The 16,581-nt window shown below is 40.7% G+C and overlaps 1 protein-coding gene across 2 annotated transcripts in view; it reads left to right on the top strand.

Moving 5' to 3' along the window:
* The window catches only part of WDFY2 (WD repeat and FYVE domain containing 2), an 85,958-nt gene that overhangs the window by 26,351 nt on the left and 43,026 nt on the right, over nucleotides 1–16,581 (top strand). The window contains exons 1-2 of one of the 2 annotated variants that reach the window (XM_067291672.1): nucleotides 7,161–7,182; nucleotides 10,722–10,789. In XM_067291672.1, coding sequence (XP_067147773.1) covers nucleotides 10,783–10,789 — 7 coding nt within the window. In that variant the 5' untranslated portion in view covers nucleotides 7,161–7,182; nucleotides 10,722–10,782. Of the gene's footprint in view, nucleotides 1–7,160; nucleotides 7,183–10,721; nucleotides 10,790–16,581 lie in introns of those variants that run through there. The other variant, XM_067291679.1, reaches the window with a different exon arrangement.

The raw sequence follows: 16,581 nt of genomic DNA, 5'->3' as shown, positions 1-16,581 counted from the left end.
GGCATACTATTGTGTGCAAGGTTTTCCTGAAGATAGGTGATAGATGTACAGTACTTTAACCATGTAGTTTCTTTCCGATTGCACTTTTGCATTGCACTCCCTTCCAAGGCTTTTCCACCCTTTTCCTCCTGAGCAGAAAGGAAGTAGCAAAGTGCTCTGCAAGATCATTAACCTCTGACCTTAGTCTGTGTAACTCTTTAGTAGTTCATTCTCTGTCTTCTTTGAAGATGTTGGCTCAAAATGAGATTATTCATGATGAAAATTTTGTATAAAATACATACTTCAATCTTTGCGGGATCCAGAGTCTTGCTGGAGCTCCATGGCAAGAAACTATACTGTGCAACTCTGAGAGCTGATGCTGAGTATTAATGACGCAAGAGACATTCACATGAGAGAGGATAGGGCCCTAGAAGAGAGGTCCAAAAGAGCTGGTTAATATTCAAGGATCACTTCCTCCAAGCTCAAGAGCGGTGCATCCCTATGAGCGAGAAGTCGAGCAAAGAGGGCAGGAGACCTGCATGGATGAACAAGGAGCTCCTGACAAAACTCAAACAGAAGAAGGAAGTGTACAGAAGGTGGAAGCAGGGACAGGCCACTTGGGAGGAATATAGGAACGTTGTCAGAGTATGCAGGGATGGGACGAGGAAGGCCCATTTGAAGTTTAATCTGGCTAGAGATGTCAAGGATGCCAAGAAGGGCTTCTTGAAATACATCAGTAACAGGAAGACCAGGGAAAATGTGGGCCCACTACTGAATGGGGCAGGGACCCTAGCAATAAAGGTGCAGAGAAGGCAGAGATATTGAATGCTTTCTTTGCTTCAGTCTTTACTGCTAAGACCAGCCCTCAGGAATCCCAGACCCTGGAGACCAGGGAGAAAGTCTGGAAAAAGGAAGACTTTTCCCTTGATCAAGCAGGATCAGGTTAGAGATCATTTAGGCAAATTTGACATCCACAAATCCATGGGCCCTGATGGGATGCACCCACCAATGCTGAGGGAGCTGGATGTCACTGTTTAGGCCACTCTCCATCATCTTTGAAAGGTCATGGAGAGCAGGAGAGGTGCCTGAAGACTGGAAGAAAGCCAGCATTCACCCCAGTCTTCAAAAAGGGCAAGAAGGAGGAGCCAGGGAACTACAGGCCAGTCAGCCTCACCTGCATCCGTGGAAAGGTGATGAAGCAGCTCATGCTGGAGGCCATCTCCAAGGATGTGGAGGACAAGAAGGTGATCAGGAGTAGTCAGCATGGCTTCACCAAGGGGAAATCATGCTTAATCAATCTGATAGCCTTCTATGATGGAATGACTGGCTGGGTAGATGAGGGGAGAGCAGTGGATGGTGCCTACCTTGACTTCAGCAAGGCTTTTGACACTGTCTCCCATAACATCCTCATAGGGAAGCTCAGGAAGTGTGGGCTAGATGAGTGGACAGTGAGGTGGATTGAGAACTGGCTGAATGGCAGAGCTCAGAGGGTTGTGATCAGCGGCGCAGAGTCTAATTGGAGGCCTGTAGCTAGCGGTGTCCCCCAGGGGTCAGTACTGGCTCCAGTCTTGTGCAGCTTGTTCATCAATGACCTGGATGAAGGGACAGAGTGCACCCTCAGCAAGTTTGCTAATGATACAAAACTGGGAGGAGTGGTTGATACGCCAGAGGGCTGTGCTGCCATTCAGAGAGACTTGGACAGGCTGGAGAGGTGGGCGGAGAGGAACCTCCTGAAGTTCAACAAGGGCAAGTGCAGGGTCCTGCACCTGGGGAGGAATAACCCCATGCAGCAGTACAGGTTGGGGGTTGACCTGCTGGAAAGCAGCTCTGCTGAGAAGGACCTGGGAGTGCTGGTGGACACCAAGTTAAGCATGAGGCAGCAATGTGCCCTTGTGGCCAAGAAGGCCAATGGTATCCTGGGGTGCATTAGGCAGACTGTTGCCAGCAGGTCGAGGGAGGTGATCCTTCCCCTCTGCTGAGCCCTGGTGAGGCCACATCTGGAGTACTGCATCCAGTTCTGGGCTCTCCAGCACAAGAGAGACATGGAGCTACTGGAGCCAGTCCAATGAAGGGCTACAAAGATGATTAAGGGACTGGAGTATTTCTCATATGAGGCTGAGCTGGGCCTGTTCAGCCTGGAGAACAGAAGACTGAGGGGGGATCTTATCAACATGTATAGGTATCTGAAGGGAGGGTGTATAGAGGATGGGGGTAGACTCTTCTCAGTGGTGCCCAGTGATAGGATGAGAGGCAACAGGCACAATCTGAAACACAGGAAGTTCTGTCTGAACATGAGGAAAAACTTGTTTACTGTGAGGGTGACAGAGCACCAGACCAGGTTGCCCGAAGAGGTTGTGGAGTCTCCATCTTTGGAGATACTCAAAAGCCATCTGGACAGGGTCCTGGGCAGTCTGCCCTAGGTGACCCTGCTTGAGCAGGGGGCTTGGACTTGATGATCTCCAGAGGCCCCTTCCAACCTCACCCGTTCTGTGATTCAGTGATTCTGTGATTATGAGGGAGGGCAAAGATTTAATATGAACTATTTAGATTTAATGAAGAGAATCATCAAAGGTGACAGAAAACAGATTCTTTGTCACCAGCTGATGGTCAAAAATATCTATGACTGAACACCCTTGTGTGTTTCTCCCCTACTCTTCTCTTTGAACCAGAGTCTAAAGTTGCTCCTGAGGTCCCTGTTCAGCATCAAATGGGTGCTTGCCTTGTAAATTTTGCCTCTGGCATCATTGTTGTATGGCAAGAATAAAAATGAGAAGTCTGGAGCCTCTATCAACCAGTGTATGACAAATGCTGTGTGGGTCACCATCACAGAGATTGTTTTTGTGGTGAGCCACACCTAAAACCTTCTCAGCTAGCTCAAGCATGGGTGAAAGTGAGATAGTGGGGGTTTATGTCAGTGGGTGGGTTTATGTCACTGAGGTTTTATGTCACTAGTACTATGCACAGTGGTTGCTTGGTTTAGCACTCTGGCAGCACTTGGGGCTCTCTGGTGCATCTGAGCTTTGTGCACAAGGGTTGCTGAGCTGGTGGCAGTTGGGCTTTGGATGCAGGGCATGAGGCATATGGAGCGATGAGTGCAATTACTACTACTCAGAAGGCTTTTATTTTAGGAAGCCTTATGCTTGAGTTACAGACTAAGCTTACAATGAAGTGATTGTCTCTTCCAGAAGTTCACTTACGTAATCAGTTCTAAGCATTAACCTCTCTTTAAAACAGACCTGAAATAAAACAGATTTTTCAAAACTTTCATCTTTTTCCCACTCACCATCCCCCTCTCATGAACTAGTTGTTATATTTCATTTAAGAAACTGAACCTGACCTTTTATTATATGAGAGACCCTAGAATAGTTCCATAACGCTGAATAGCTGTACGCTATCTCAAAGTCTTAGTAAGAGTTGTTAGTAAGCCCTTGAATAATTAAGTTTAAATTGCACATTTGTTCAACAAAACCAGTGGAAACAATGTAGGACTTGGAACGTGCCCTAATATTTTGTAGTTTCTGCAGAACCTTCTATCAGAATTGGGTAATAGTCTCCACGTGGATTAGCATAAGGTGGTTCTGAGAAGTACAGTTATGTACTTCCCTGGATCTTTTGCGGGGGAGCGTGTTGGATGTTTGGGGTTTTTTTGGCTTGGTTTGGGGGATTTTGACATAGGATGAGGGCTTATTAGAGAAACTCCTCTTGGTGCCTGAAATTTTGACACTCTACTATTAAAATTCTTTTTGTTTTCCTTGAAACACAGGCTAGTTTGGAAATCAGCTCTGCTTTTTGTCTTTTGTTTTCATTTCTTTCCTTGCAAAATTTATCACAGAAACGAAACTCTCCATTGTGGGTTGCAGAACCCTGGCGTTGGTTCACAAGCTGCCATTAAACATAAAAGGCCTTTTATTCTTTCAGAAAATCCCAGTAGCAGCTCTTATCATTAATTGGCAGGAGCCAGAATCTCTTCACATCTCTTGCCCATAAAAGTCCCTGCAGAAGTTGGGGAAGTTTATAATACTGCAGTATCTTCAGCACAGTTGTTAAATATTTTTCTTCATCCCACTTCTAATGACAATGCCTCTCTGTCAAAGACAGTAAAACTGTCAGTGCTCTGGTTGGATTTTAAATAGTACTGTTGTCGTGTTTATCTAATGACAACAGATAAAGCTTTTGCTGTTTCCAGCGCAGATACTCAGTTTTCAGTGACACGTGGCTTTTGAACACTTCTGAATTGCTTATTAATGGATATTTAGGTGTTTTTTTTAATGTTTTTAAGAAAAAAGGAGATTTAATGTATTGATGGTGGGATGTATGTGCCAATACTCCATTAGGCATGCAGAAAACCTTGCAGATAAACACTACCCCTGGGCAGAGTATTATCCTAAACTATCTTCCTGTTTACTGTCTGTTAAATAGCTAGATATGAGTTTTAGAATAATTATAGAATAGTCAAGTGTCTTCCTGTTTGGAAACTGTTCTTTGACTGTTAAATCAGCCCTGTGGTTAGGACAGCTGGCAGAAGGGAATGTATTTTTTTTTGTCAACCATGTGGTGTCATTTGCACTGAAGACCTACCTTTCTTTTCCAAGGAACAAAAATACTAATGGGGGGGGGAGGGTCTCTAGATGGATCTGTTATGACTTTAAAAACTGACAGATCAAAATTTTTGTACCATGCACTACAAATGGAAATATAACCCATTTCACACCTTGTGTTGTGTTCGACACTTACCCCTTTTTTCTCAGCCCCTCCTTAAGACAGGAGATCAAAACCATAATGAATTAGTAATTTTCTTATTGTGTTCCTCCCACAGTGTGTTGATACTTCTGGGTATGGAGCAAAATTATTGCTCATTCTGTCCCATTTTATTTCTTCCTCCTTCTGGATGGAATTCTCTGCCAAATTCACTGGATGCATTGGCCCTGCATGGATTTTGCAGTCAAAAGAAATGACATTGTCTGTAGAATTTTTTTTTTTTTTTTTTTTTTAATTTTGCAGTGATCCAAAGCTGTAGGAATCTAACTTCGGTGTGGTGAGTGAGGGAAAATAAGCTTTGGCAGTTTCTAAAACTTCTGAATGGTTTCAGTATTTAAGAAAAAGGGCTTTCCAAACAAATGGTGAAGTAACAAGAACTTCTTGTCTTCTTATCGGTTAAACATAAATCAAAAGCAGCAAAAACTTAGAGTAGGTTAGGAATAAGTAGGAAGCTGGCATAGATTTAATATGTACAGTTGCAGAACACTTCAGACACTAAAATTTAAGGAGCAGTGTTAGGTATAGGGCATAAACTGACCATTTTTTATACAGCTATTTCTAAATGATTATTCATCATTTGAATATTTTAGTATAATAGGTAGGATAAGATTTGAGATCTTCCTCCAGCTGAAGCATCAGCTTAAGTCTTGCTTCCACAAGTGACTGCCAAATGATGAAAGCTAGGAAGTCCTCTAGTAAAAGCATTAGTGACCAGACTGGCAACACTGGATTGTTCAGATATTCAGAGCAAAAATAACGTTACCTTTTTCCTTTTTATTTATGAAATTCTTAAGGGTAAGTTCTGCTTTCTGCTGCAGCACCTTACATAGTGGTTCTGTAGCACAGACCTGAGTGTCTTTTACTGTTTTTTTACGGTTAAAATATCTATTTAAATATGAGAACTTGTATATCTTGAAGGACATCTCCAGTGGTTGCAACAAAGCTTCCTCTCAACCTTCAATGAGTTGTTTTGCTAGAGGTTTATTTTGTGAAGACTTCTCTAAAATTGCCAGCCCATGTTTCTTTCAACAGCCGATCTTTCCGTTTGTACCCAGTTTCTTAATTTATGCAGTCTTAACTGCTGAGTAAAATACTTAAACATTTTTCTCCAGATGGCTTATTTACTAAGAGAATATGTTGGGAGGCAGCTAAAAATAGACCTTCTAGAGGATAGTATCACTGCAGTATTTCATATTCTTCAGGTGAGTTTTGTCTTCCATTTATATGAGATCATCACCCAACAGAGGATGTTTGACAAGAGGATTTTTTTTTTTCATTTGTGAGTGTGTGTGTGTATATGTATGTATATAAGAAAGTCTATTTGTTGCCATTCAAAATGTAGCAGTTTTGGGGCCCTCCCATTACCTGTCTGTCAGAAAGCTGGAATAGGATCAAACAGTAAACACATTGCAGAAATCTCCTTGAAGTTAACTTAGAATTTGTCTGAAAGATTGGCGGCTATTACAGGGATGGGACTGAAACTCCCATGTTGCAGTTATTATCTTTGGTTTGTGGGTATCTGGCACAGTAAGATCCATATTTTTTTGTTAAGAATTAAGCATGGTTGACAATAATAAATGTTGCAAATACATCTGCTGTTTACGGACAGAATTATATGGACAGAAATATATATATTATATATATCCCCATGTCTCACCAAAACCTCAAATATGTCTGTGAATTTCATGATAACATACATTCCTTGGATAAGGAAGGCAAAGGATCAGTCTAAGTATTAATGAACATGATGTTAACATGACAGGTAGATGCAATTTTTCTTCTAAAGTGTACATTTTCACATCCCCTTGGTATATTAGGAGTTAGCCTGTCTTTTGCATGGTGGAATTATTTTTATATTTAAAAAACCTGTAGATGAAATCAATCATCTGTTATGAAAACACTAGAAAAGTATCCATCAATTTAACAGGTTCTCAAAGTCTTTCCAGGCCAGTTCAATGGTGAGGCCAAAGGGACGATTTGCATCCGTGGAGATGCCCCGTGACTCGTTCTAGAGCAACTGAAGAGTGGAGCCGCCTGGGTGGGGGCTTGGTGTTGCAGTTCAGTAGCCGCTCAACCAACAAGCAGTCTTCCTGCGAAATATCCTTAATAAGTACATTTTAATTCACACTTGTTTTTTCTTGGCTTTCCTTAGAGGCTTTAAAAGCTCTGCGTTTTACTTCAAGTGGGTATTAATTGTATTGGGAAGTATACAAAAATGTGCAGAACTGCACCCAAGAAGAAGACACTCTCTTCTATCAGCATTTGGCATCTGCCAGGTTCAATTATTAGCAGTTTGTTCTGCAGCCTCAATCCCCTTTGAGAACATGTTACTTACCCAGATGAAGATGAATGAACTGAGGTCAGTTTTCTTTCTTTCGATAAAAGGCCTTGTCTAATCTAGGGATCTAATAGAAGAAAATCATGATTCATCACTTTCTGACATAAGTAAGGATTTTTACACTTTTATATTAACTTCTACTTAGATATTGGAATTGCATTGTAATGTTTAACTTTTAAATAGTTGTTTTAGAGATACTTAAAGTAACTGTCCTTGATTATTTGAAAAAAAAAAGGCTTAAAAGATCTTTTGTTTTTCTTCATTTAAAACGATATACTGGGGAGATAAATATTTCTGTAATGAGTAACATGAACTGAATTGCTGATTGTGTTGCCTCTCAAACACCTTCACGTTAGATAACATCCTTTCATACTCATGTTATTCTTAGAATGTAAAAATTAAACTTTTAGTTATTTTCTTACTTATTTACTTAATCTTTTTTTCAGTTATTTTCCTCCTTTAATTTGTTTCTTATTTTGCGTGAATTGAAATATATTTAACTAGGTAATGAAACAGAAAGAACATACTGTGTACCTGCAGAACAGGCCTAGAACACTAAAAGTACTTGCACTCTTAGCAAGCAAACTCCACCAGATTTTTTTTTATTTTTTTTAACTTAAGCAAAAGATATTTTGTTTCAATGTAACTTTATTAGCAATGTTAACATTAACATAATTTTCAAACTAAGTAGTAACTTGTATTGTTTTAGTGGGTGCAGTTTAAAAAACCCTCACAGCATCTAAATTATTGCCCTTTTTGCAAATAAACTTGATTTTTATTTCCTCCAGCTTTTGAAAGTTTTTTTTTATATATAAATTGTCTTTTTTAACATGTTGAATAATCTATGATATGTTTTACCTCACTGGATTTATTATTTGCCAGAACCTTAAAGCCAAATAGAAAGGCAATCCATCCAAGCCTGGAAGTTTTGAAACCAGTAGTACTGAAATATATAGGTTGGGATGGTCAAGAAAGACAAATATCTCAGAGGGTATTGGTGCTCCTCCTCAGGGATGTTTTAAATTGAGTTATTTCAGTTGCCTGTGATTTATCCCATTACATTTTTGTGCACGCACTTCCACGATAACTTCAGTTATGGAGGATAAACGTATTACTAAGATCTCATCTATTTGGGAAACGGAGTGGCTGATCCATTTCCAGAGTTACAGTGACCACCTTCTTAGCAAGCTGCATTGGACTGTGTCCCAAACCTGGGGTACAACCCCGTGGCTGCAGGCTTTAAAAGAAGGATGTTGTGTTCCCAGAGCTTTATGCTGAGGTCAGTACACAACTGCGATAGTTATCTGAAGTGAGAAATGACAGAAGGATTTGACCAGCTCGATATCTGTGGAAACAATAGGATGGTAATATTATCAGCCAATTAAGCTCTCCCCCAAAAAGTATTGATAGTTTTCCTTAGGTTCTGCTGAGGTCGTGCTGATGTATTTGTTTCAAAAAGGCAGTTAGACTTAGGGGATAATTATACTGAATTTTGTATGTTTTGAGTAATTTGTGAGAGCCTTCTAGCACTGGCGCTTGCTGACCCAGTGAAGCATTGTTTTTTATAGCAGCAAACAATGTCAAAGTGTGTGTATGAGGCATTTATTACTAAAACAGTGCAGCTTGTATAGTGCCCAAATATGCAGGTCTCTGAACTATTGGCTGAAAATTCAGTTTGGATGCCGGGCAGGATAAGCAGAAGACTGGTTTGGGATATATGCAGTCCAGGAACACATTAGTGCAGCCCTTACTTTTTTTTTTTTTTTTAAGTTTGCACACTAATTTATTTACAGGACAGATAACTAGTTTTCAAAATGCTTCTATTATGTCATATGATGCTTGTTTTGCTTATATAATGTTTTAGTTCAATTAATATTATTGCTCTAAACTTTTACTGGCTATAAAGTTTGAAATCTGCTTTTCTGTGAAAAAGAGGTAACAAAATCACAGAATCACAGAATGGTTGAGGTTGGAAGGGACCTCTGGAGATCATCTAGTCCAACCCCCCTGCTCAAGCAGGGTCACCTAGAGCACATTGCACAGGATCACGTCCAGGCGGGTTTGAAAATCTCCAAAGAAGGAGACTCCACAACTCAACAATAGGACCATGCAGTCCTCTCCATAGACCATATCTCCCCATGTCTCCTGGGCTGGAAGGAGTCATTCTTACTTGTTTCTTTTCTTAATACTATCATACATGAGTTATAGTTTTGCTACTACAGAATAAGGCTTATAGTTAACAATAGTTTTTTAGATCGTGCTTGTATCTACCATTGCATGCTAACTTTAGGGAAAAAGAATAAAGACATGGGCAGTGTGAGTTGAAATATATTGGGCTACACTGACAAGATGCTGTCTTGGATAACTAAATTTTCTAGACATGATTAATATATTCAGTGATAATCAGTTATACACAGAATACAGTATTATATGGGAAGTTTACTAGTTAAAATTGGAGATAATAGTTTTGAAGAATTCTAAGATTTGAAGAATTCTAAGGCAGGTAAAAGTTGGCTGCAATAGAGATGACAGTGGGCTATGCAGGAACACGTAAGACATTACTACTGAGTTTAATTGGGGACCGGTTGCCTGCTGCTTTAATTAGCGACGTGGGTATTAGGCATGTTTTGATGAAATTAGCTGATAAACTAAAGTTAAGAGAGAGTTTCAATAGAAAAGAGGCTTCAGAGATCAGATCAAAAAAACGCAGATGATGCTGAGGACTGAAGTAATAAATATTTAGAGACCCAAGTGGTACGTCATGCCAGATCCTTGCCTCAGTTGCTGTGTCTCAAATGTTTGAAGGACATGGATGTGCTGCATACTTGTTGCATGACAGGGAGCTGCTAATATGATACAGTTATCAGAAAACAAAAGTAATCCTGAGATGTATTGGGAAGGTCTTCCAGCAGAAAGGAAACCACTGATGTCTCTGCGCAGCAGCCTGGAGTGCTGCAGAGGGCTATTTGCCTCTATGTGAGAACAGCAACTCCAAATGGATGGGGCTGGGAAGGGCTGCCAGGCTGCCTATTGCCCTCATCATCCTCTTCACAGAGGAATAAAGAGTTTGGCTTCTTTAGCCTGATGCTGAAGAATGGGTATCTGATGGCACTATATGTACATTGAGGAGAAGGGAAGTTCCTGAAGCTAAAGAACTTGTTGGTAAAAGTATAAATGGATATAGTCCTAGTAAACAGAAGTTGAAAAGTTCAGAACCTTGTTCCTTTGATCAGAAGTTTTCCTGAAGCAGAAAAAAATAACAGGCAGCAGATGGACCCAGGCCTACCCTGAAAGCAGGGAGAGGGATTCTGCGAAGTAGGAGGCTGGACGGGCTGATGTAGGAGCACTTTGCTGGGCTTTCTGGTGTGTCCCGAATCCTCATCTGAGAGGCTGAATGAACTGCAGTTCAGCTGAGATGTTGAGGCCTGCATGGTACCAAGGAAGAGGCTACTCTCATCACCTTGCAGAGGTTAATCTGAAGCTTCTCTATAGGGCTGCTGTAGGAATTTGCATATTTAATTCTCCTCTGAGCAAAATCATTTCATTTCAAAGATGTTCTCATGCATTCATTGTCACCACATTGTTTTCCTTCGTAGTTACTTTTTAATTCTCCCTCACATATATATTCTGTTTTTTTCTTTTGTAGAACGGTTCGTGTCTGGCTGAAGAGAGACAGTGGGCAGTACTGGCCCAGCATATACCACGCAATGCCATGTGAGTATAAAGAGATGTTCATTGTTTACTGTGTATTTGCAAAATGTTTTTTCTGGATTTGATGAAGCTTCATGTTTATGACCATTTCCAGGCTTGCCACTCCCTATTAAATACTCTGCTTGAACAATCCTGTCAGCTGCTGTGAAGCTTTACCAAGTTGCATGCTAATACAAAATGCCCTCTCTTAAAATTTAATGTAAATTATGTGGTGTTTTAAATGCTTATGTCCTTTGTTACTATATCAAGTGCCAGTTACATTGTTTTTACAAGCATCTAATGCAGCGCAGCCTCTACCAGTATACCGTTTAAATCAGATGCTGTGCTCAAAATGGGAAAAGGAAGCCTTTGGTAGATGGGGTGCCCTTCTCTTACAGGAGGGCCCAATGCCAGAGGAGGCTGGGGATACAGTCTCTTACCAGTGTGCCAAGCAAAATGCCAACATGGATATAAAGACCTCAGGAGCTGGTGAAACATGCGGTGAAGATGGATGGGGGTACCCTGAAGTGGGCTAAATAGATGCTAAAATGAAAGTGGGAAGAAGCAATAGGATAAGTGTAAGCAGTGGCGTATTAGCACAGAGCAGGGTAAGGCAGTTTGGAAAGATGGATGGGACCGAATCTGCACAGGGAGAATCCAGCAGCAGAGAGACCTGTGTGTGAAGAGCAAAGGGCAAAGAGAGGGTAAAGGATGGGCTCCCGAGAGGCCTTAGGGGTAGAGCAGCAGCAGGAGACAAATATGATAGCAAGGGATGAGCACTGAATGCAAAAGCAGATCAACAAAGGTTGGAGCTCAAAATGCAGCCTTGCATTTTGCCCATAATGGAGTCCTTAAAGGTTTATAAGTCTGCAATATAAATCACTCTGCCCTTCTCTCTGCATGTGCTCAGTCCATTAGAATGCAAAGGTAAATGGTTTTATTTGATAAGAACTTAATGTCCAGTAGCTAATACAATAGAGCAGGATACTAGACAGAGAAGGTAGATCTTCCAGTGAAGGAGCAGAATCTTTTTACCGTGCTCAGATGTGGAAAACCAAGTCTATCTGATGGATCCCTCCGGTATGATGTGCTGTATGTCTCCCCTCCCAAAGAGAGTGTTCCTGCTTTAAAAGAAATTGCAGATAAATGTCCATTTTTTCCAACAGATAGTTGAAGAAAGCACTTCCCTGGCTGTTTGTCATAACCCCTGTGCTGAAGGGCATGCAGCTCACCAGCAGGAGTTTTACAGGTGCTCCTTGGACAGCTTCAGATACAGTGCTGGGTTAGTCCCTCTTTGGTGAGCTGTTGAAGCTGTTGACCTTACATCAGACAGATTGAGGAGCATTTGCCCAGGCCCACTGAGGTGCTCCTACCGTCTGGAGAAAGTAGTATTTTAAGATAACACAACTATATCTGGAAGATGGCATCTGTCTCCATGAAACATAAGATATTTAATAGATATAGCGGTGAAACAGTTCTGGTTCCACGGCAACATAAATTTGGGGCCCTAGAGTGGCCATGGTGTTTGACTGTCTGCTCCAAGGAAGCATGAGTTTGGTAAACAGAGAGGAGGATCCCTCTTCTTCCTTTTTGCCATGGGCAAGCTTGTAAGAATATGTCAAACCTTGAAGGTATTTTCTCTTCAATATTTTGCTCAAAAAGTTATTAGAAACTACCTAGAGATGGGGTTTTCTGTGGAGCTCTGCCACAATCACTAGCAGTGGCCTGGGGTTCTCTTAACCTGGCTAAAAAGATTTGCTTTCCCCAATCCAACTCTTGTGAAATGGCTCTTCTAGCAACTTGGCATTGACACTTCTCTTTTTCCATGTGGTGTTTTTGCATGCACTTGCATTTTAAAATCCTGTCAGCTCTTCCTCCAGAGTCAGAGAGGCTGCATTACTGCCAGTAATAACAGTTGCACTGGAAAGGTTTGAGTAGGCCCCAGATCCACTGCAAGGGTGTTATTTTAAAGCTTCTTCATAAATTTGAGTTCCTGACAGTGTTTCTGCACTTAAAGGGTTAGTAAACTTTCGAGTCATCAGACATTAAAATTATGCTGTGTTATCACTAGTTTCAAGAATGATCAGGTATAATTAGAGATTGGAGCAATGCCAATTAAATTGGTATCAGCCATGGCTTTAAGTCTGGAAACCATAGGATGAGCTCTGAGTCAGTCTCTGCACCAGTCTGTGCTATACTGGAAAAGATCATCTTGTCTGCTTGTGTGTGGAGCATCTCTCTGATCAGCCTCTCCTGTAGATTCATATCATTTTTTGTTGTCTAGAGAACAACTGTCCAGAGTTTCTCTGTAAAAAATGTATTAGGCACGAGGTTGCCTTGGTGCTGCTAGCAAGCTGTGAGATTTGCAGTCCCACCCATGCTACCCCATTAGCATGACTCATGACTTTGGTTGCAAGGCCCACACCATTTTTTAATTTGTTCCTGGGTAGCCTTAAGAGCTGGGTTTGCAGTGTGGGCACTTTGTGAGATGAGGAGGGTGAGGTGTTGGGTTGAGTCACTCTTGTGCTTTGGACGAGCTCTGCCCCCAAATAGGGCCATCAGTGCATTCTGAATGTGACAGCCATTAAATATCTGGAAAAAAGATCAAGACTGTAGATTGCTTCCGACTAGGGACATTTTCTGTTGTTTAGAGGTGGAGTTTCCCAATTATGAAGTTTCATGCCCTGCCTGTGGATGTTTCTATGATTGGAAAGCTGTGGACAACATAGTAGTCACATTTTTGATAATCTCCCCTAGCACATGAGAAAGAAAGAACTGATGGCTGTTTTTTTGGAACAATAGCCTTTCAAACCAGATCTCTGCGCAGCCAGACCTTTGCAAAGAGAGTACATAATGAAAAATCCCAGGGGCTATCATTTCCGTGGTCATTTGCTGCCTTTCTCAGCCAGAGCTCCAGAGTAGTGTTTAGCACTAAAAGGCTTTTTGAGAGCACTGGCACAGAGTGTGGTCACAGGGGCTGGAGGTAGGTTGTATTTATCAATACTGAACCAATGGCAGAACTTGATCTGCTTTCAAAAACCAGCGTAGACAAACACAGTATCGAAAAGACATGCTCTTATATCATCAGTAAGGCAAACTAGGTAAGCTGGAAACCTGGCTAATGCTTCACCTCATGTCAGAGTTGTCTCAGCAACTGTATTGACAAAGGACCTCTGACCAGCTGGTTGATCCTCCCAATGGTTAGACTTGTAACCTTTAAACTTTTGGGTAGTGTCTGTACAGGAGATAAAAAGCTTATAGACATGACATTATGAAAAGGAAAGGTATTGTAGTCAAGAGAAGTAAGCTTTGCCAAAAAAAATCCAAACTCAACCAAACAAAAACCTCTCTCGAATGCAGAAGTCAGTAAAGGCTTTATTGTAATAAGGAACAGTGAAATATCCAGTATTTGAGGCAGGTAGTAAACTGCCTGTCTTATGATAGTTTTCATAGATTACACTTTGCTTTGAAGAGGAGGGTAAAAACATGTGCAAAGCAAAATATGTGTCTAAGCCTATGCCACTTTTAGACACTTCCAGGTGAAGAGACCTGAAACTGCAGGTGCAAAGTGTGTATTTCTCTTCTACTTTTGTCAGCCTCCAATAGAGGTAACACACTATTGGGAACATGAAGTATATAATTGGATTATTCCTGCATAATTCAGTTTCCAAAGGCAAAAATCAGAGCATCGGTGTGTATTTGCCCTGTATATAGGGGGAATGATACAGCCAAACTTCTGCATCAAGAATATCCTCCCCAACCTTTGTAGCAGCTATGGCGTTCCTATCTTCTTCCAGTCTGAAATCCAAACCTAGTAAGGCACTGAAGTAGAGGGCCTTCAGAATATTTTTCCTGGCTGTTATTTTCAAAGGATCTTAAATCTCATGAGCTTGGGTAGCCCACCGCAACACACACACTTTTTTCTCTCTCCGTTTAATGAGCATAAGTGCTTATGTATCTGAATGTCATTGTCTAACTTTTACTAAAGCATAAGCTGCTGCAGTCGTGTCACAACAAGTGGTATCACTTTAACTACATTAGTGTAGTTAGTATGGGCATAATTTTAGTGCTGACATAATGATTTCTCCAAGAGTACATGTTACTGAAGAATTCCCTTAGGAAAATGATTATAGCAGGATAAGTGTCTTTACGCTGCTATGTTTATGTACACACAGATCTGGAGCACAGGAGTGCTTTTTTCTTTTTTATTAGCCCATCTCAAGCAGTTTCTTGCACCTTTGTGTCTTAAGTGCTTCAGGCTATTTGGAAAAAGCATACTTCAAATACCTAATTTACCTGAGACATTTTCTCTGTGAGGTATTGTCTTCAGAGATATTAATAGTCTTTTCAGTGTATGCACAGTGTAGAATTTTAAAGCTAAAATACAGATTATGTCAATTCCAGCATTAAGTGCCTTTAAAAGGATTTGATATTTACTCTGTTTAGAATTGTCTTTTCTTTGTTAGGTATTTTTTAGTGTTCTCATTCCACTACAACACCACCATCTGAAGATAAGGTGAAACTGAAGAGTCAGGTTTACCTTTTCTGAGGAGGACATATAGAAAGGAGCACTTCAACACTTTTAGTAGCCCTAATTGAAGTGTTTTCATTCTGACAGTTTCCTTGAACTGAAGCCTTTTCTCTGATTTAATTGAGTCAATCATTCCAGGAATGAAAAGAAAGAATAAAAAGAGCTGCCTGATGGGACGGGAATCTGGTAGGCTTTCTGCCTGCTATGGCTTATCCTGCAGGAAATGTTTGAAAGGGGAGTCAGTACAGAGAGTGCAATTTCTGTTTAATAGCCAACATAGACTTTCCTCCTCTTCATATAGCTGTGCTGCCAACTAAACTAATGAGGATGATCTGCTGAGCTGACTGGACTGTTAATCCTGGGTGAGGCATTATGCAAGTTGAGAATATACCAGATAGGCAGTACTGCAAAAGGAAGCACTCAAAGCTAACTAGTAACAAGAGCACTGCAAATAATCATAGTGGAGAATAGAGGCCAAGAGGGGAAAAAACAGAACTAAAAGCATATCTGACTGTACTCTATATTTATCACAAAAATATGGTTTTTAGAAAAACTTGCCACTACAGAAGGGGCAAGAGTCTCTGCCCCTAGCTACAGTTAGCAACTGCAACTGAAAACTTATTACCGAAGTTTTCTGTTGGGACAGCAGGATGCCCAGCTGCATGCTGCTGTGTTAAGTAGTTAAAACAGTCCCTGCCTGCTGAATGCAAGTTCACAGTTTCTCAGTTAAACCAAGCAAAGCTCTTAAATTCTTATTAGAAAATTCTGGTTTTGCCCTGGCATGTGAACCTCACCAGATTCTCAAGAGAGCATAATATGACTTACTTGCATGCAATTTAAGAGTATATCCTGATGTTTATAGAAAAGTATTGGTGTAAGAAAACAATGTCTAGTTTTCAACAGACTTTTATTTTAGCCATAGTATATGATACTATAATAGTGTTGTCCGTGGTGAAACTAGAGTAGTAGATGGTTAGACTCAGAGTCCTGACTGGCTGATATATCAATACCTACGAGTTAACTTCTTACTCCAGGTATAAGATGCAAACCTCTGACATAATCAAATGTTTTATTTTATTGTCAGTAAAGTTCAGGCAAATGTAGGAAACTAAATTATTCTGCTAAGTAATCTCTCAGATTCATACTGGAATGTCCGATGTCTCTCATATCAAGGTACCACCACTACTCTTGTATGACACGCCTGTTTTCAGATAACTTCAGCAAGAAAAAATGGGGAAACTGGAGCAAAAAGTAGCTGTTATTCCATATCCTAATAGGATAGGAT

The sequence above is a fragment of the Apteryx mantelli genome, chromosome 1 (genome assembly GCF_036417845.1).
Source record: "Apteryx mantelli isolate bAptMan1 chromosome 1, bAptMan1.hap1, whole genome shotgun sequence".
Classification (NCBI taxonomy): Eukaryota; Metazoa; Chordata; class Aves; order Apterygiformes; family Apterygidae; genus Apteryx; species Apteryx mantelli.
This window is presented reverse-complemented; position numbering and strand designations above follow the sequence as displayed.